Raw genomic sequence first — 20,324 nt, 5'->3', positions numbered from 1 at the left:
TGTTGATTTCGTCTTTTCCACAGAGAGAACAGATCACCGATAAATCGTTTCCATACCAACGGTTTCTTATCACTGACAACGTATCTCTGCCGAAGCCATGGAAATATTTTTAATTAAGAGACCATTTCCTTCAACATGCCTTCATGTTGACATGCCAACATGTCGGGAGCGTTTGAACAGGTCGTTCTACATTGTTGAAAGCGTAAAAAAATGCTGTAGGCTTGTTGAAAGTGTGCCAGTGAATCAAATTTAAATTGGTTTGAACTTTCATTAACATTGATTCAACATTTTCTTTGCTCTTGAAAATGTTAAATGGCGTTGAAACCGATAAGCAGCGCGACGTATTTGAAAATCCAGGTGCTTTGCCGAGATAAAGCAATATTTTATGTTTACAGGGTCGATCCTCATTATTTTATCTATACCCAGTCCCTGGTCCCCAGTCCATGCTTCATACCCAGTCCGCAGTCCGCATTCCACAAGTGTACTTCGCAAACACTTCGATTCTGACCAATCAGGAGCAAGTATAAATAGCAATATGGCGCCCGTGAAAATTAGAATTCTCACGGAACATTCTCACGAAGAAATGGATACAAACTGGACCCGAAGACTGAGTTTGTATTGAGTTCTTCAACACACAAATACATCACAAATACGTACGGACGTCTGAACTGCCTTACAATTCATTAAGAGCTCCTGAAAGTTCGATGCAACGGAGGAGATCGAACGCCAAACGAAACCGTGGTACCACGGCTGTCTTGGAAACGATTTCGCTCTCAAAAGAATGAGCCATGTAAACTTATCACCAGCGTTCATTTGTGGGTGACCTTGACAACCTTTTCTTGTTATTTGCTTTTAAGAAGATATGGATAAAACGTATTAAGATATAAGAAGGTAAATGTTACTCGATACTGGCTAACCTACTATACGATTCCGACCTATTAATATGACTGCATCTCAATGTTTATCCTCGCCTTTCGCCTTTTTCTGGAAACAGAAGCTAGCTATCAAGGTCGGAATACTATTACTTGTGTTTTCACAGATCATGTTTTATTTAACTTTTACAAACCGTGCAAGCTTAAAATTGATTTTCAAAAGAAGGCCCTCTCTGTCTTCAACTCCATTATCGACGAGCGTGCCCGTTAGAACGGCAATGCCCAGGACGTCTGGAACTTTGAACTTACATCTTTGGTTTGAAACTTGCGCGAAAGATTTAAACACTCTGTGTAATTATCCCATGTTCCCGAAAGCGCCGGACAAAAGGAGCTGCATAAACATGACAATGGTTGACGCTCATGACAAAGAAACGAAGGCGGACGGATTTCGACTTTTTGGATTTATCACCCCGAAGGAATCGGGTTTGTATATTTTCATGGTTAAATTTTGCTCTGCAGAAATCTGGCTCAGTGAAAACGAGAAGCGGTTAAGTACAAGGATTGTATACCGTAGTGAAAACGTAACGCCGGCAAAGATGGATTCTCAATTGTCAAGTGGTATTGATTTGAAAGCGGGAGAGACGTATTATATTGAAGTCGTGGCAACCTGTGTACACAAAGTAAACAAATTACAAGTTCTGTGGAAATCGCCGACAAATTCCATGTTTGAAATCATCAACGGAAGTGTTCTATCTTCTAACTGCAATGGTTTGAAAGATGATTTAAAAATCTACGATGATCAGTTGCCGGTTTCTCCTGCGTGCGCTTCAAGAAGGCATCAAAAGCCGTATTTCAACAGTAGAAGGGAGATAATTTACATAGCACACGACGATATAAAAGATGTATTGCCGTATTATGAATACATTCCCAGCTATACGGTGAATCACCAAGTGCCAACGTATGATGCTGTCACCTATCACGTTGTTCATACGTTTATTTTTCCTTTTCCCGAGCATCCAAACCTTCGAGATCAGAAAAACTGGATTTTTCCGCTGGACGAAGCGGAAGCGTTTGAAGTTGTTGATCTTTTCATGTCGTCGCTCAAGAAGGCAAACCCAGGGTAAGTATGAATTATTAAAACATATTTCACTCAGTTTTAAGCTGGCTGTTCTCATGTGCTGCCGACACGCTAGAGTTGTCACGTTGAAACCAACGTTTTAATGGTGACTCGCGCCAAGCATGAAAAATTTGCGGATTCTAATTTTTGCAGATTTTGCGGATTACATACATACATACATACATACATACATACATAAACTTTATTTAGACACGGTAAAAACGTCAGTTACAAGATAAAAATTTAAAATTAAAACTGATTTACATGTTTGCCGTGTGGGAGTTAGTCTCCTTCGCAGCCGTTATTAGGGTCGAGGAGGACAATTGGCGATCTATCTCATTTCTAAAACTAGTAATAGTTCTCACTAAAGCTGCCCCCGCTTTTTTTTTTTATGGTGTGATGCTTTGTACAGGGTATGTTGTTTTTTGCGTAAAATGCAGACTGAACACTGCAGACGAGGGGTAAAATGCAGACTAAATAAAATTAAATTTTGTTCGGTTGGGCAGGTTGTATCCCGGAAAGTGTTCATTCATTTTAAACCGTGAGAACTGTTTTCATTTTCTACGATTTTTTCGCAAGCGCTAAATTCCTTCCTCGTTATCTGCGCAACAGAAATCTTTTCATATTTGAATTCTACATTTACTCAGCTTTCTATAGAGACAAAAATGAGCTCGATAGGACATATATTTACCGAGATACGAATTTTTGAGTTTTCTGTACTCGGTTTGTTTACAACGTAATTAATTCAAGGCGGACGGTACATCCATCCGCGCACTTTAAATTCACCGATATATTTCGAAAGCACATCGTCAAATGCATTTTTTTTTCAAAACTAAAACATTTAAATATCTTGTTGAGCGGTTTTTCTCTTTATTTCGAAGCGAATTCTTGGAGAAATAATTTTTGAAAGTATTGGAACAAGTAGGGCGCCGTCCCCAAAAGTCACGCAATGAAATCCTAAGTTCTTTTCGCAAGCCTCAAATTCCTTTTTCGCTAACAACGCTACATATATCTTTTTGGAATTCTACACTTACTTATTAGCTTTCTATACAGACCAAAATCACTTCGAGTGTTTTACAGTCAACCCAGGTCACGCGTGAATGATATTTTTGAAATTTGAACGGAGTTTTGAAATTTACATGTCAGTTTTCAAAATCGTCAACGAGATTTCAGAGTTCCCGTATAAATTTCCCTAGCTTATTGACAGTATAAAGCTATGAATTTTTCTTTACATTGCAAAATTGAATATTTCAAGAATAACAATTGTTTCCCAAGTATTTTGAATCTTTTTTTCAGTTAATGCGTCTTTTTCGGAACGATTTCCAGAGAGATGTCCAACATTTCATTCACACGTCGGACATTACAAAGAGTAATTCGAATGTTCATTTCATTCTTGGAATTACTGTTTACGCATGACCTGGATTGACTGTAACTTTAAAAAGATAGTCTTTATAATTTAGTCTGCATTTTACCCCGAGTCTGCATTTTACCCCCAGTCTGCAGTCTGCAGTCTGCATTTTACACTGACCGGTGTGACCGTGTCTTACGGTCAAAGATCGATGAACAATATATAAATTTGTGCGAGTCTACTCTTCAAAGACCTCGATGAGCGATGCTTGTTTCCACAATTTTGACTTTAACCGAATGATCTATAAAGCTATAAGCACTTATGACTTACCTTCAGCACTGGCAAACCTTGTGGTGAAGACTCCGTTCCCAGCATTCTTCGCTTGTTTATTCAAATCCTCATTCACCCCCAGCGAAGATTCGGCAATCCTTTGCGAACTTTTTGGGCAATCCTTTGCGAACCGTTTTCTCCAAAATCGAGATTTTTTCTCGACACACCGAAATTCTATACCCTATACGCGGGGAGTCCTAATGTGCCTCCTCGGGTTTTGGCCGTCTGGGCCAAAACCCTGCGGGGGCAATTAGTAAAAGATCTAATGCATGGCTCTGACGTTAGATGGAAGGCTGTTCCACAAATGTGGCCTACTGTAGCAGAAACTACGGATTGACCTCCATCCGCAAAAATTTGCTCCCACAGAAAAACTGAACACCTGCAAAAATTAACTCCCTTCAGTCAAATTAAAAACTCCGGTTTTAACAGACTTTGTTTTTTTTTTTTTTTTTTTCGGTTTTAATAGACTTGTGCCACTGGGCGATGTACAGTGGACAAAAAATAATAATACTAGAAGTAATCACAGATTATTGGAGTGCGTTCGATTCCTTACATAGGACAAAACTTAGGTATGGTGGGCGCTTTCCTGTTCGTTTTAATTTGACTTATTTCGTTCGTTTTACTCTTTATGCAACTTTTCTTTATTTGCAATAATCATCATCTTCACAGAATATTTGAAGTTTCCTTTCCAAATTAATAACCACAGTTTTACTGCTGGTTACCCAGCCTGAATAGAGCAAAGTTAATGGGCAAATAAAAATCTTATTTTTGAGGGTGAAGAAACATCTGGAGCACGAGGGATTATTTCACTCTTTCACCCTGAAGCTACGAGATTAGGGGCAAACCCGAGTACGTGACAGATCTGACAGAGAAAAATTATAATTAAGGCTGCATGACATTTGCAAAATATTTTCGTAACGTCTTTAATCATTGAAGAACGTACACAACACGGTATACTTTTATTTCTACCGACTTGCTACTACTATTTTATACTAACAGCAAGACTTTAAGGTATTTCTTATACGCTACGCGAAAATCCTGCTGCTATGAAGGAATAAACATTTTGAATGTGGGGATCTAATTAGGTATTGAAAGTCTTGATCTCAGATAACCAACTGCGCGTTAGACTACGAGTAGTCCCCCATTTTTCCTCAGGGATAGTGTGTTCTCGCGTGGGGTGATTTTCGCGCGCGCTCGCGTCCCCGAGGAAAAATGGGGGACTACTCGTAGTCTAAATGCGCGTGTACAAGCATAAAAATCTAACACACTGGAAATAAAAATACTACTGCAGGCGATCGACTATATATGTCCATTTGCTACTAAATAGGCCTTATCACGGTTTTCGACGCCATTTTGACGGGTAGGCAAACAGGCTTGAAATAACAGTGTTTGTATGGAAATCCGATGTCAAATAATTTTCATAAAACATCGCTTCTGAAAAATTCATGAATTGGAAACTTTTGGCACTAGAAAAAGGATTTTTAAGAACAAAATTTGAGGGATGTAGCTGTAACAGAAAGCGTCCAGTCGTGTTTTGAACTTTCCATACATTTGTCTGTATAGCGAACCAGCCGTGAACTGCTGCTAAAAATAGTTCGCGGGAAAAAATACAGGGAAATGTATGGAAAGTTCAAAACACGACTGGACACTTTCTGTCACAGCTACATCCCTCAATTTTTTTTCTTAAAATCCTCTTCCTAGTGCCAAACGTTTCCAATTCATGAAATTTTCAGAAGCGATATGTTATGAAAATTATTTGACATCGGATTTCCATACAAACACTGTTATTTCAAGCCTGTTTGCCTACTCGTCAAAATGGCGTCGAAAACCGTGATAAGGCCTATCTTACTATTTATTAGCTACTAGAAAGGTATTTTTTATACTTTACGCGAAATTTCCGCCTCTAGGAAGCGATAAACATCTTTCAGGTTGGGATCTAATTAGCATATTGACAGTCTTGATCTCAGACACAAGTATAAAAATCTATTGCTCAAAACCTCAAGAATTCAGAGAGATGAAAATGTTACTGAGACGGTGCACTATTTGCTTTTACTTGCTACTACTCTTTACTTGCAACAGGAAAGATATTTTTGATACTCTACGCGAAAACTTCGCTGCTATGAAGCAATAAACATTTTGGATGTAAGCTTCCTCTACGCGAAAATCCCACCGCTATGAAGCGATAAACATTTTGAATGTTCCGATCTATAAATTTATAGCATATTGAAACCCTTGTACATGTACAAGCATAAAAAAGTATTATAGAAACCTCATGAGTTCAGAGAGAGAAAAACTGTGTGCTACCGTATTGTTCATCGCAAATCATCCCGTATATGTCCTTGTTCGTCGAAGAGTGAAAGAAACAAAACCTCTAAACTTGAGTTGTGAGGCGAACACAGTCTGTTGGCCGCTTTACACAAACTCCAGCGAAGCACGAGCGAGTCAGTCCGAGGCAGAATGCTTTGCGCAACCAAATTTTGACGTCATTCAAAATCAGTGGCGCCGAAAAGGTGAACCATGGATGGAACGAAAAAACACGGGTGGGCTTTCGCTTGCTTGCACAGGGAACCTACGCGATAACAGGCAACCCAGAAGATTAGGAAACGTTCTTCCTTCGTCGAACGCAATTAACATGATTTTCCATTGAAAAAAGTAACTAGAGCTGTCAAAAGTAAAGCAATTCAGTACATTAGATTGGCACGAATGGATCATCTGAAGGAACGCACAGACTCGAATCGTGCAGCAGACCAACCATGTTCTAGTGGCCCTTCTGCGGCGGCCTGCACAGAAGTGCAGAAGTTCAACTGAACAAGAGTGTTTTTATTTATATCGACCGAGCCTGTCTCATTGCGTTACAGTAGGGCATAGTTTTGCATTTTAGCCGGCCGCTCCCAGTTAGGTCTCAAACTTGTATACTAGCTACATGTTTCACTCGAAAGCGCCTCTGTATGCCTAGAAAGGTTTCAGCTACGGCAATTCAAACATTCTGATACTGCTTTCTTATTAAACAATATACCGGTACTGTAATACCAGTCGTGGCAAATCGTATTAACGAAACAGTGGTTGGCTGTGCATGGTGAGGGTAGGCTTTTTGTTTTGTTTTGTTGTTGTTCAGTCCCTTTGCGCAGTAAGGTACATATTACAGTGACATGTCTCTGATATATAGAGTGAACTGTGACTCAACATACCGTGCAATAAAAAATGAAAATATTAAGGTTTCTTTAAAAGCTGAAAATACATTAAGGTTTTTTCACTTAAATATTCTGCCGCTTAAATAGAGCATCGCAAAAATTAGTCCCCAGCAGAAATTTCAGTCATATCGAACCGCAAAAATTTGTTCCCGCAATCCACAAAAAATCGCCAATCGCAAAATAAAACTCCCGCAAAATTTTCGTACCTACACGGTATGAAAACAAGAAAGCGCGCAGAGTAGTCTGGACCTGGCTGTTGCCGTTCTTCGGTCACGGGTCACATTGCGGTCACGGCAGCATTTTTGGTTGTGTTCACGTCTCGAGCACAACTATATATTTCCTAATTTCCATTTCCAAGTTGCTATGAACCTCATTATGAAAGAGAGGCTACGTGCAAAGTTTCTGTTATGAAAATTAGTTTTCATTCATATGCAAACAAAACTAATTTTCGTATGAAAAGCTTTTGCACTTAGCCTCGCTTTCATAATGAGGTTCGCAGCAACTCGGAAATAGCCTATTAGTCTGAAATGTCAGCCGTCTCCTCCCCCTAACACACAGGGGGCGCGGCCCCTATGGGTTAGGGGGAGGAGACGGCTGACATTTCAGACTGAAAAGATAATTCATTTAAAAAGCTTAACCTGTACAGTCATTGTAATGTATGTGTGTTGCCCGGGGTGTGTTGAAGACCTTGAGGCCTGTTATAAACGTCGTGCTACTGCCGTGCCGAACTTAAATTAATTTGACCCGGCAGTGGCACGGCAGTGGTTTCAAACGTCGAATTTAATTCAGTCGCGTCAAATTCTAAAATATAGAAATGCGTACTGAGCAAATTAACCCAAAATACATTAAAATAATTTGTGAATTTAGTTTGGCACGGCAATAGCACGCTGTTTGAAACCAAGTCACGCTACTGCCGTGCGGCACGACAGCGCCTGCCGTGCTAAATAGTCGTGCCGAACTTAGGCCCCGTTTATATGGAGCAAATTTGTCCCGAGTAGAAGGGTCACTTGCCTACCCGAGCTACCCTGGGCGAGCCAACTTTCCTACATTTCCTTACAAAAACTTGGCGAACTGTTTACATGAGAAACAAAAAGTTGGCTCGGCTGGAAGGGTGACCCGCCTAGCCGGGTCACCTTTTTTCGATGGTAGGGTCACCCTCCTAGCCGGGTTAACTTTTCTCCATATAAACACTTTGCTTTGCCTAGCCAGGTCTACCCCGTCAAGGCGAGACAATCAGAGCATGCGCGAGCGCTGTTGGCTCGGGCAAAGGGATAAACTTTTTTCTCATATAAACGCTCGCTGAAGTTGACTCGGCTGGGAGGGTGACCCTCTTTCCCTGGACAACTTTTCTCCATATAAACGGGGCCTTAATTCAGCCTGCCGAACTATTCTTTAATTTAGTTCGGTACGGCAGTAGCGCGATGTTTGGAACAGGCTTTTAATTTTCAGATCACCTCAAAAATTCGGGTTTTCTCCGGCAAAATGTCAACACAAAATTTCGTATCACTGGAAACTAATTCCTTTCGTTTCGGAGGGGCAAATATCTCGATAAAAATGCGGAGTAAAGCCGACAAGTGCTCGTAAATTCGGGAAATAAGATTGCGTTTCCTAAAACACTGGCGACTAAAATTTTCAGCTCAAATATCCGAACAAATCATTCTGTGAACATGAATATATGAAAACTATATTTGAACTGCAGGTGAAAGATAGAAGAACGATCCTCGCAGTCAGTACGCAACTTAAGCGGTTGCGCAAAGAAAGCCTGAAAAAATTCGGACTTCAACGGGTTCAAGCCTTAATATTTTCATTTCAGGCTTTCTTTTCGCAACTGCTTAAATTGCATAAAGAAAAGTTCATACTGTGCGTTAGCTTACGAAAATATGACCATGAAAGTATTTATGAACAGAGGAGACAACATTTGGCGCCCCTGTACCGCGTGAAGTAAAGGAGACGAAAGATGTTTGCGCACATTTTAGCGGGTTTAATTTGACTCGAAAACATGCCCATGACGTAGCCTCTTCAAGGAGAGCTTAACAGCGGCTTTCGCAGTATTTTTTGGCTTTATTTAACGAATTCCTTATCATCCTTCTCTTTTAGAAAATTTGAACTAAAGGAAGTTAGAAACGTTGAACGGAAGACCGACGAGAACAGGGGAAATAGATACCTGATTGAGGCGGAACTGCACGATTTACCAAACAACAAGTCCGTCATGCTATCTGAATACGTGTTCATGCCGAAAGGGACAAAGCAACTCTATTATCCAAAGGACTTTCAGTGGAACGCAACAGCCCCTGTTTATCTCGTAGCTACGGCTAAAAATCTGGGACGATGGGTGCACCATTTTATAAAAAACGCAGAAAGTATCTTCGCAAAAACAAACGACCCCAATCTTCATGTAATAATATTTGATTACAACAGTCCTGACATCAACTTGGAAGAAGTTTTAAAACAGAGTTCCTTGACAAACTACATGTTACTGAGGCAAAGTGGTGCGTATTCAAGGACGAGGTCATTTAGCGAGGCTATAAACCTAGTGAAAGACCCGCAAAGTATCATATTCATGATGGATCTTCATCTGGATATCGCAAGTCCTTTTATCAATATGATTAGAAAAGTAAGTTGTCTTACAAGTTGCTATAGAGTGGTTCTACTGAGTGTCGTAAAACCAAACCAAAGTAATTTCTCTGACCAAGCACAGCAGATGTAAACAGTGCAATGAACCAATCAGGATCCGAAGCAAATTCATGTAGCCGGCGCCAAGCGCGGGAAAACGCGTGCGACCAAGTCACGGTTGGTTTTGGTTTGGCTTGCGCGAACTTTTCCAACCAATCATAGAACGCAGTAAAGCAAAACCAAAGCAAACGCGAAATACTTTCGACACCCCCCCCCCCCCCCCCCACCCCCGATAGTAGCGTTACTGACCTCTTTAATAGGGTGTGACCCAGCAAAAGAATGAGTTCAGCTCCGTGGACATGACACGGATTCGTTTTCGAAGCCCCCGTTTTCGTTTTACATTTACACATTATCATTTTCGCAGGCTTTTCCTCTTCACGCTAAAACGTTCAAATATGTTGATACGCCCTGAGTAACCGCGTTACAACGTTTCTATGTTAGTGCTTTGCCACATTTCCAGAAAAAATGTCTTCACTCTAGAGTTCGTTTCTGATGAAAATGATCAGCGTTTTCTATCGTTTTAGTGTGGACACGGATAATTTTTTTAACAATTTTTTAACAAGGTACTAGAGAGCAGAACCCAGCAACGATCAGCTTCGTCTGATAACTACAGACTTCATCAGGGAGTTTGAAACAAGATTACATGGGTAACTTTTGCAATACAAATCACGTTCCCGTAAGGGTGTAAACAACAAAACACCCACAAGAAATACGATTAAAATCCTGCGTAGAATGTGTGATGATTAATTTGGGGGCTCACGGATTTAACCCTAACCTTTGTTCTATTTCACGTTGCAGCACTGTATTGAAGGCCGTATGGTCTACACACCAATCATTGTTCAGATGGAATGTGGCGCAAACCCAGCAAATTTGGAGGGAATTTGGCAGGTGTACGGCTACGGGTTAATAGGATTGTACAAATCTGACTGGGACCGAGCAGGGGGATTTCCCATTCATAAAAACACGTGGGGAGGCGAGGACTGGCTACTAATGGATTCGTTGTTTGGAACGGGACTGGAGTTTGAACGCATGCGCACAACGCACGTGTATCACTATCATCATTCAAAGGATGGACTATGGTGAATTATCCATGAGGTTATTAAAGAATGCCAACGGCACGCCTTAAGCGCCCCGTCCTCAGTTTCGTATACCGTCGGAACCTCCGTTTATTGAGTTACTGGTTCGTCTCGTTGTTCAATCTCTCAAGAGCCAAGGCATACATCGGGATTTTGTTTTGTAAAAGGAGTTTGATTATCTATATTAACTTAGAAGGGGATATATATATCTTATTCGATGGTACCGGTTTTACATATCAGAATACGCACGGATATTTTGCCAGTGAAGTAGTATTTTTCCGAGCCCCGAAGGGGCGACGAAAAATACGAGCAATGAGCAAAATGTCCGCGGGCATTATATGTAAAACCATCGAATAAGAGATCTATTACTCCGCTATAAAAAGATTTTGTTATTTTAGCTTTTCTTTTCTAGAAAGAGTGTTGAAATACACCCGACCTTATGTATCTCTCCATCGGTTTCGGCGCGTGCGAATGACGTAAACAACACAGAAAGCCAGTGAAATGTCTTTGTCCGTATTCGCTCTGTTGTAAACCGGTCAAACCAGGACACTACAGTGAATTACGGTCCTATATTTTGCGCGTTCTCTTGAGCTTATTTAGTGAATTGACATAATAGTGGAATAATAATTTGTTGTATGTTGTTCATTGTTAAGTTAGTATTCAAAACAAATCGAGATACGTGGGACAGATTTTCGCCATGGCGGCTACAAAGAACGCCGATGCGGGATAAGAGGGATTTTTAATTAACAATTTTTACCAATAAGCATTTTTAATTTAATTTATCTTTTAGCCATTTTTAACAGGTTTTATGTAAAAAAAAAAAAAAAACAAGACTTAAAAATAAAATATGTTTAAGGCCAGTAAAGAAGCAACGACTCTTTACTCGCATACGCATGCGCGGTCGTAGCGATCATGGCGATCAAAACGACCATATGAGAATTGGTTTCTGCGATCGTAGTAATCGTAGCGACTGGAAATATCCCATAAGTCATTACAACATTGGACTTTGTATCCCATAATTCAACACACGCTGCTACAGGAGCGCGCGCGAGCGTCCTGCTCAGAGACTTGTTAGCGATCGTAGCGATCATATGAGAATCAAAGCAATCGTTACTATCGTTATCATCGCTGGGATCGCTGGTCGCATTTTGCAGCGATCGTAACGATTATATGAGAGCCAGCCTTTAGTGACTCGCAGTGTACTTGGATCGGTCTCCTTCATGTAGCTTCATTCGAGGCGCAAATTGAACTTACTAGTATTTGCTTTTTAAGGGTGAACACAAGTCTGTCTGAATAAATTTTTTTCAATTAAGAAAGCTTATTGTCTGTTTATCTGTGTGTCTTGATTCACGGAATTTCTTCACCATGCGATCTTATGTAAACCATGGGAGAGCCAAACCATATCTGTTACTGTCCCCTGTGTATTAAAGGGGAAGTATCATGGGTTTTTTGATATCTTTTGTTAAAAATGATGAAATATGACCTTCAATCAGCTGCCAAATAATTCTAGAATGACGAGAGGAAAGAAATCAACTCAATTCTTGAAATGAACAACTCGTGATCTGTTCTAGCGCATTTTGGAAACAAAAATGCGAGAACTTGAAAAATATTAGCCTAACATTTTTCAAGTTTCAATCCATTCCGACCTACTCTGTCTCTGGCCAGAGGCACTAATCGACAGTTTTATTGCACTGGGATGATAATTTCTAACAAACTTGACAATTATTTCTTTGTTTTTGCAAACAGACAAACATTTTTGGATTTTGAAATAACAGCAAACAAACCGAATCCTCCAGCGCATACCAAATTCACCCATATGACAACACGATCAAATTACGCTGCACAATTTTGGCACTGCCTAGAGCTGTTCATTTACCCCTCTCAATTTTATACAACATTACTTTTTTACTGCAATATTCTACAATCGTTGCACAGGCCCCAAGCATTGATTGGCTGCCTTAAAATCGACCGCATGTTTAGAATTCCTTTGGTCGCTGACTTTGCTACAGATCATAGTTTGAAAACTACCTGGAGGACTTGAGCTTCGCTCACACTTGGTCAATAACGCATATATAGTTATACACAAAACTTGTGTGATCGTAAGAGAGATACCATATAATGGCAGTCTAAAAATCCCCCTTTTTCACTCGGAAAATAACCTCCCTACAAATTTGCAACCCCGCTAACATTATAACATACACCTACTGAAGTAACACCCCAGCTTTGTGTGAAAATAGGTTTTGCCTTCACAAAATGGAATCACGGACGGACGGGGTAACTCTTTAAAATCACTTGGGTAAAGGCCTTTCTCCTGGGGAACACTCGCTGGCTGCGGGAAGGACCGAGATCTCTTACGGCAAGCGAATTTCTCTGAGACAGTAAAACCACACAGAACTTGGCTCCAACGTAGGGTTTGATACCAAAACTATGGGTCAACTATAACCAAAGATATAACCAAGGATGCAAAAAAGGAAAATCTTACAAAGGACTCGTATTTAAGCCTAAGCTTACAGATTACAGAATAAAACAATCATTTCTGAAAGTCTATTGGATAAAACCTCAGCTTATCCTGAAACATTAATTAATTTCAAAAGTTACACAGGTGGATAACAGTTTTACAAAAGGCTAGCGCAGGTTACAATAACACTTCAACGCTCAATTACAGTTATGATCTTATGGGAACCGTTTACGCCTAAATGGTCCTAAATGAATACAACAGCTTATGTTTACAGTTTATTGAACTTGAAACTAAGGAACTTAATATTTTCTACGTTGGTTTTTATATTTTTATCAGCAAGGCAAATTAAACTGAATATCTATAAATCCTCTCGTCACATTTGCAAATTTTTCATAAATGCACAAAAAGGGAGTTAATAAAGCAGACAAAAATCCTACAGTAAATGTAACGCTCACATATAATTTATTGATCTTTGAAGAGATCCTCTTTCATTTTCTTACAATGACCTTTTTAAGGGTAACTCGAACACAGGTAATAACTTTTCATTCTGGTAGCTGAAACCACATGCACTCCTTCGAGTGCCTATTTTTGGGATTGTCGTAATAATTCATTAGAGGAGTTCCAGTTTACAATCAGAAATCTGATTTAGAGTTTGTCATGATCTTCAAGAATCTTGACGATTTTTTGTGATCGTTTGCCTTTAACACTTTTATTTTTCAAAGATTGACAGACATTGAAAAATCGTCAACGATAAGATAAAGATTTTCCCTAATTCGCAAAGGTCGCTAACGCTTAAATTTAATTTTCTCGTTCCACAGTGGACAAATAAAGTCATGCCTAAATTTATATACTTTGAGTAACGTAGTTACTTAGGAAAGCGCTGCGGTGCTTGTTACATGCAACTTCGAATATTTGACAGCAGCTTTCATTTGGGGAGACCGTTTACAACCCCCGGGGGGGGGGGGGGGGGTACTTGGGTTAAGTTTTGCTGGGTATGTGCCGCTGGGCTCTCAGAGCCCCTGCCCCATTATAGTCTATTTTGTGGCCAGTTATAGACCCCATCTTAGTCACTCTTTGGGAAAATGTAATTTTCGCGATCCCAACTAAGTCACTTTCTATTTATGCATCTACTTTCAAGAACGGAATGTAATGCGAGGTGATTGTTACATTTAATAAACAACAACTTTCTGAACTTTTTAACCGAGACCATTTTGAATCCCTACTTAATAGAATTTTCTCACCCGAAAAATTCGAAAATGTGCGACCCCATTCTAGTAACTCTATTGAAAATGCGACCCCATTTTAGTCAATCCAGTCGTGAAAATGCGACCCCATCCAGCGGCACATCCCCATTAGCCTCTTATAAGGAAGTGACCCCCCCGGGTTACAACCTTGTTCCTAGGGAGAAAAGTCTTGGGAACAAAATAGTGAGCTTCTACAAACTTTCAAAGCCCGCCGCGCCGGGTCTTTCGGTTTTGAACACGCACTAAACAAGTGCAAGTTTGAATAAAGTTCTCCTAATTTAAAGCATCGATAAGGTTCTCTTTTACGGTTCTATTGTTTATTTTAAGAGATAAACTTTTCCCACATCAGAATCGCCCACTAAAATCCGTCCATCTGATGTTGTAGCTATCCCACAGGGATCTTGTAGCTCAGTAACAGTTTTTCCACTGAAAGAACCTTCCACTGAAAACTGAACAATTCGTTTATTGCCAGGATCACAAACAAGAATGTTGTGATGATCGCCACATTTCTCAATGCACAGACCCCAGGGATAGTTCAACTGTCCGTCACCTTTGTTTTTTTCTCTAATCTTGCGCAGAAACTTCCCTGAACGATTAAAGACTTTTAAACAGTTGTTCCCGCTGTCAGAAACAATGAACATGCTTTGATGGAAAATACATCCACTGGGTAAGTTTAGTTTTTCTGAGCCGCTATCTCCAAATGTAAACACTGGTTCACCATCCTCTGTGAAGACCTGAATTCTGTTGTTGCCCCAGTCGGCTACAGCAACGCGTCCTTCACCGTCCATACAGACGTCTTCTGGAGAACACAACTCGCCTTCTCCTGATCCCTCCTTTCCAAAAGCTTTCACAAAGTTCCCCGTGTGTACATTAAACTGCTGAATGCGGTGATTGCACTCATCCACCACTAGAATATGGTCGTCATTGAGATATGTTACACCAGCTGGCTGTTTAAACTGCCCAGCATTTTCTCCTTCGTGGCCAAATTTTCGCAGATACTTTCCTTCTTTGTCAAATATCAGGACACAGTGTCTATCGTGGTCGCTCACAGCAATCAGCCCTTTACTGTTAACAGCAATCCCACGTGGCATTTGAAAGAATTCTCCTTTTAAATCCAACTCGCCCACAATTTCAAGTCGTCGTTCCTTCACCTGTACAGTGAAAGGACTCTGATCAAGATTGTCTCCGTTCATAGTCACTGTAATGTTGTACGTGCCGGGCAATTTAGGAGTAAACTTCACCAGGAAATTTCCATCTTCTCTTTGGATAGTCGTCATACTTCCTACTTGTTCAGCGGGTTCCACGACAACTCCAACGTGAAATGTTCCTTGACCTTCATTAATTAGTTTTGGAGAGATGACTAACTCTGTTTCTACTCCAGCTTGGAAATCTCGAGTCAGTCCTTCTACAATGGGTTCGCTGATTGCAGTGACACCGAGGTTCAAATTCTCTGGTTCAGCTGTCGAGACAAACTTCACAAATGAGCTAACCGGAAGTGCTGGGGCCGTGATCTTGTTAAGATCTTCAAACCGCTTCTCTAGGTTTTTCGTGCTTTGCATGATATCTGAACTTGAGCTTCTTTGAACTAGGTTGCTAGCAAACTCGACTGCTTGATTCATTTGTTTGACCAACGACTGTACTTGTGCCTTAGCGGCGTTTAATTTCTCATTTCTCGATACGCGCGTGTTCTCGATGGCGGCAATGGCCTCCCGCTCGCGTACACGAATCTTGTTGATCATTTGTTCGGCCGTTTGGGAAACTTTCTGTTTAGCGGCTATGGAGTTAGTTTCCAGATCAACAGCTGTTTGCTCAAACTCACCAATCATATCGCTAAAGATCTTGCTGTTTTCTTTGATCAACTCGGCTGCCGCCATGACTTTTGCTTTCTCGGCATCAGCTACTTTGTCAAGCGGATCAACAGTATGATTCTTGTGATCTGTGACAACACAAACCTGGCACACACAAGTCTGGCAGTCGATGCAAAAAAACCTCGTGACCTCTCGCTCGTGGTATTGCTGTGAGCAGAACGATTGTCGCTTTAGAAGAGCCTCGTAGTCTTGCGCTTGAAAGTGTTTTATTGGTCTGACTTTGTGTCCTTCAAACGCGATATTTCTTAGAAGTTCATGTGCGTTTACACAGTCAAGGCACATGAATTTTCCGCATTCGAAGCAAAAGCTTGTCTGAGCGCTCTTTTTCCTGCAGTTGCCGCAATTAATCTCGCTTCCATCGCCACTCTGCTGTACAGAGAGAACACCTAGCAAACTATTCTGAAGAAAACCGGTCGGCAATTTATCGAAGCTGTCCGGGACGCCAACTTGGGCCTGGCACTCAGGACAGCGAAATTTCCTATGTTGCTGGGTTGTTAGAGCATGCCTCTTCAAACACTCGCAGCAGAAGGTGTGCAGACATGTTATTGTCTTGGGTTCAGTGAAAGTATCCAAACAAATCGAACATGTAACGTGTTCTTTTAGGTTTTTTAAGAGAGATTCCATCGCAAATACGAAATCAAGCACACCCAACTATTGTTTATAATTCCGAGAAATCGGAATGCGGGTGATTTGCATTCAAACCAGACAGATCAATTTTTAGCTAACCTTGTGACCTCAAAAACAGCTTTTTGAGTTGAGTGCCTTGTTGCATGACATAAGTTCTGGTTGCGTGATTTATTGATCTCTGCCTTCTCGATCTCCGCAGGCTTTTTCTTATTTGTGCGAGCGCGAAAAGCAAGATGGGGGAATCAAGCTCAAAGCGCGAAGAATTTTGTCAAGAAAACAACCAGATCGAAATAGAGGTTAATGGGACACAGATCGAACCTTATCATTATATTACTTTACCAGGAGTTCATAGTTCAGTAGTCGATGTTTGGATAAAGTCATTCCCAGATAAATCAAGGAGCATTTCTTATTAAAAGTTGGTAAAAGTTTTCTAAAGTAATTTGACGGGCTGAAAACGAAGATGCTTGTTTTATACCAAAGTTAATTTTGCGATCTTCAGTCTGAAAATGACGTCACAGAAATGTCATCGAAAATGACGTCATCACAATAATAAAGTATGTAGAAATGGGGAACTTTTGAGTCAATTTTCACAAATTTTGACCTTGTAATATCAATTTACTCATAATTTGTGTCTGGCTTCGTAAAATTGTGGGAATAAGCACGTGGCTGTCTCGCGGGGCAACATATGACGTCATGTAATGTCACAATATTCTTTCACAAGGAGAAACATGTTAATTTAACCTGGCCCAATTATAACAGAAAACTGTTTCATGTGTATTGTTATCCTGGGTTCAAGGCAGTGACTATTTTTATAAATTTGATTGTTTCCCTTTTTAGTATTAAGACGGAAATGTGTTTCCGACCACGCTTCCTTAATTTCGCTCCCAGTCCCTGAGTCTAGTCCAGTGACAAAGCACACACAAAATGTTTAGATTCGACGAAAAAGACAAGTTTTCCCACAATTATTCTACTCCTGGAAGGAAAGATTATGAAAAGAAGGATGAATGTTCATTTCTCACCATCCTCAAGCAGTACAAAGTATTTTTACCACCAGAACATCCAACCTGTCTTTGTATAAACATTTCATCTAAAGATCTTGTCACTGATGAAAGTCAAGTCTGCTGAGCTTGGTCAGCAACAGAGGAACGAATTCGTGGAGGAAGGGTTGGCGGCTGTCTCTCAACAGCAGCAAGATGAATCACCAGAAGTGAAATTCAGGGACGCGATGTACAAGAATAACGCTTCAACTCTCCTGTTTCGATAACTTACATCAAGTTGTGAAGAGCAGCAAAGAGAAAGACAAGTCCACAACTTCAAGAGCCGAGATAAATGTTATTCAACGCCGAATTATTGCCTATGACGCTGGGCTATGAAGTGTGGTCATAACTGGGCAGAAATCTGACATACTTACAAGTATAATAAATTGCCAAAGTAAAAAAGAGCTTTAAGGTGGCTCATTTCTGTTAATAGATGGTCTGGCATCAGTTGCTGCAATGGGGAGACCGTCTGGTGCTCAAGCGTTTGGGGACTTTGCAGATGGTTTTCTATCTGCGGTACTTGAAGCTGGATCCCGTTGTCAGCGAGTACACGTCATATTTGATCGGCATCGAGAAGATTTCATCAAGTCTGGAACGAGAAAATGACGCACAAAATCCACTCGCCCTACCAGAGGTATTATTGAAGATGGCAGTGGCCCTCACCCTAACTTCCTTGCATTGTCAGATAACAAGTTCGGCCATCATCATCGTCATCATCATTTTTATTTATTTATTTAAAGTTCGCAGCAAACGACCAATAACATCTCGACTTCGACATTCAACAATTGACTTGACTCTGAAGATGACTTCCGTTCAGGTTGTCGAAACGTCAGTCAATTCACCCCAAAAAGTTTTTCTCAGGACTACACTCACCCGGATGATCATAATTTACGTACTTATGAAATATAAAAGCGTAAATTTGAAAACGCACCCCAGACAAAGTTGTTGTAGCTGCTGGAGGATTTGTAGATGAAAGGGAAGTGCAGTCATTTGAAAGGGCTATCAACCTGTCTGCTCTAAAGGCAACCCAAGACGAAGCAGATACACGTCTGATAATTCATTGCTTCAACAACAGCCACGACAACATAGTTGTATCGGTAAGAGATACTGATGTTCTGTTGCTTTTTGTCGCCAATGCCCCCAACATGCCTTCTTCTAGCCTGTCTGGAACAGCCACAAATTAAGCAAAAGTATTTCATCAACAGGCCTATCTACAAAAATTTTCCAGCTAGGTCTGTATCCGCTCTTCTGCCTTTTCGTGCCTTAAAGGGTTGCGACACAACATCTTTCATATTCAACTATTAAGAAAAAATCAGCATGGACAGTATTTCTACAGCACCGCAAACTTCTCTTCTTAATAGGAGAAGGAGAGCATGCAGAGTAAGAAATGAAAGAAGTCGAGGAATTTGTTTTGAAAATGGATCACATAGTATCGGTCGACGAGGCCCGAGTTATTTGGTTTTTGAAGAAAGGAAAACCAGGGGCACTGCCATTGACAAGTGATGCCCTATCACTACACGTGAAGCGTATTCCCCATCAGGAAATTGCAGGGGGAAGTGTCTGGAAACAAGCTCACTGTTCAGGGCCGCTGAGTTATTGGGATGGAAGAAAATCGCTAACCACCGTACTTCAACCGCTCCTGATCACACAAGATCCGATTCCGAAAGCCTGTTAAGGAATGTACCAAAATGTAAAACGCACGTGCAGAGCGATTGTTTTTGCTCATTAACCCTATTGTTTTGTGGCGTTCTCGTTGTCGTTGCCGTCGTCGTTGCTAAAACTCCCTAGTAGCGTCACTAACCTCTTTAAAATGGAACGACCCAGAAACAGAATGAGTTCTGCTCCGTGGGTATGACACGGATATACGTTTTCGAAGCCCCCCGTTTTTGTTTACCGAAAACGCATGGAAATCATTGGTCCACATTATCGTGTTCGCAGGCTTTTTCCGTTCACACTAAAACGATCAAGGATGTTGATACGCTATGAGTAAACCGCGTTACAACGGTCATTTGCGCCTGTCGATCCACAATGTTAGTACTTTGCCACATTTCCAGAAAAAAATGTTTCCACTCTAGAGTTCGTTTTTGATGAAAATGATCGGCGTTTTCTATCGTTTTAGCGTGGACACGGATGATTGTTTTAAACAATTTTTTAACAAGGTACTAGTGAGCAGAACCCAGCAACGGAATCTTGTCTATACTCAAGGGTTATTCTCCGACCGGTTTCGTCTGATAACTACAGACTTCATCAGGGAGTTTGGAACAAGATCACATGGGTAACTTTTGCAATACACATCACGTTCCCGTAAGGATGTGAACAACAAAACACCCACAAGAAATACGATTAAAACCCTGCCTAGAATGAATGATGATTAATTTTGGGGATCACCCTACTCCCATAATTTTTAGCTGGGGGTGTGCCTCTGGGACTCTGAGAACCTTAACCTATACTTGACCATGGTAACCTTTATTTTGCAACCCTTT

At 40.7% G+C, this 20,324-nt stretch overlaps 2 protein-coding genes and 1 long non-coding RNA gene across 4 annotated transcripts in view; 2 read left to right on the top strand and 1 right to left on the bottom strand.

Moving 5' to 3' along the window:
- The first annotated feature begins 527 nt into the window (after window positions 1-527).
- Window positions 528-10,756, top strand: LOC146455104 (beta-1,4-N-acetylgalactosaminyltransferase 3-like). Of its 2 annotated transcripts, XM_085094788.1 has the most exons (4): window positions 528-891; window positions 1,040-1,992; window positions 8,956-9,472; window positions 10,330-10,756. In XM_085094788.1, the coding sequence occupies exons 2-4, from the start codon at window positions 1,043-1,045 to the stop codon at window positions 10,612-10,614; spliced, it is 1,752 nt and encodes a 583-aa protein (XP_084950914.1). In that variant the 5' UTR covers window positions 528-891; window positions 1,040-1,042; the 3' UTR covers window positions 10,615-10,756. The 2 variants fall into 2 exon arrangements, with proteins under 2 accessions (XP_084950914.1, XP_084950913.1); XM_085094787.1 differs by having other exon boundaries at window positions 528-1,992.
- Window positions 10,757-12,760: 2,004 nt separating this feature from the next.
- Window positions 12,761-20,324, top strand: part of LOC146455095 (uncharacterized) — a 65,323-nt gene continuing 57,759 nt past the window's right edge. The window contains exon 1 of the long non-coding RNA XR_014859117.1: window positions 12,761-13,018. This is a non-coding gene — a long non-coding RNA (uncharacterized LOC146455095). The remainder of the gene's footprint in view (window positions 13,019-20,324) is intronic.
- Window positions 14,456-16,840, bottom strand: LOC146455103 (E3 ubiquitin-protein ligase TRIM45-like). The gene has a single exon (XM_085094782.1). The coding sequence runs from the start codon at window positions 16,799-16,801 to the stop codon at window positions 14,627-14,629; it is 2,175 nt and encodes a 724-aa protein (XP_084950908.1). The 5' UTR covers window positions 16,802-16,840; the 3' UTR covers window positions 14,456-14,626.

The sequence above is a fragment of the Pavona decussata genome, unplaced genomic scaffold (assembly GCF_977016875.1).
Source record: "Pavona decussata unplaced genomic scaffold, jaPavDecu1.1 SCAFFOLD_286, whole genome shotgun sequence".
Taxonomy (NCBI): domain Eukaryota; kingdom Metazoa; phylum Cnidaria; class Anthozoa; order Scleractinia; family Agariciidae; genus Pavona; species Pavona decussata.
Note: the sequence above shows the minus strand (reverse complement) of the source record. Positions and strands in the feature narration are given on the sequence as shown.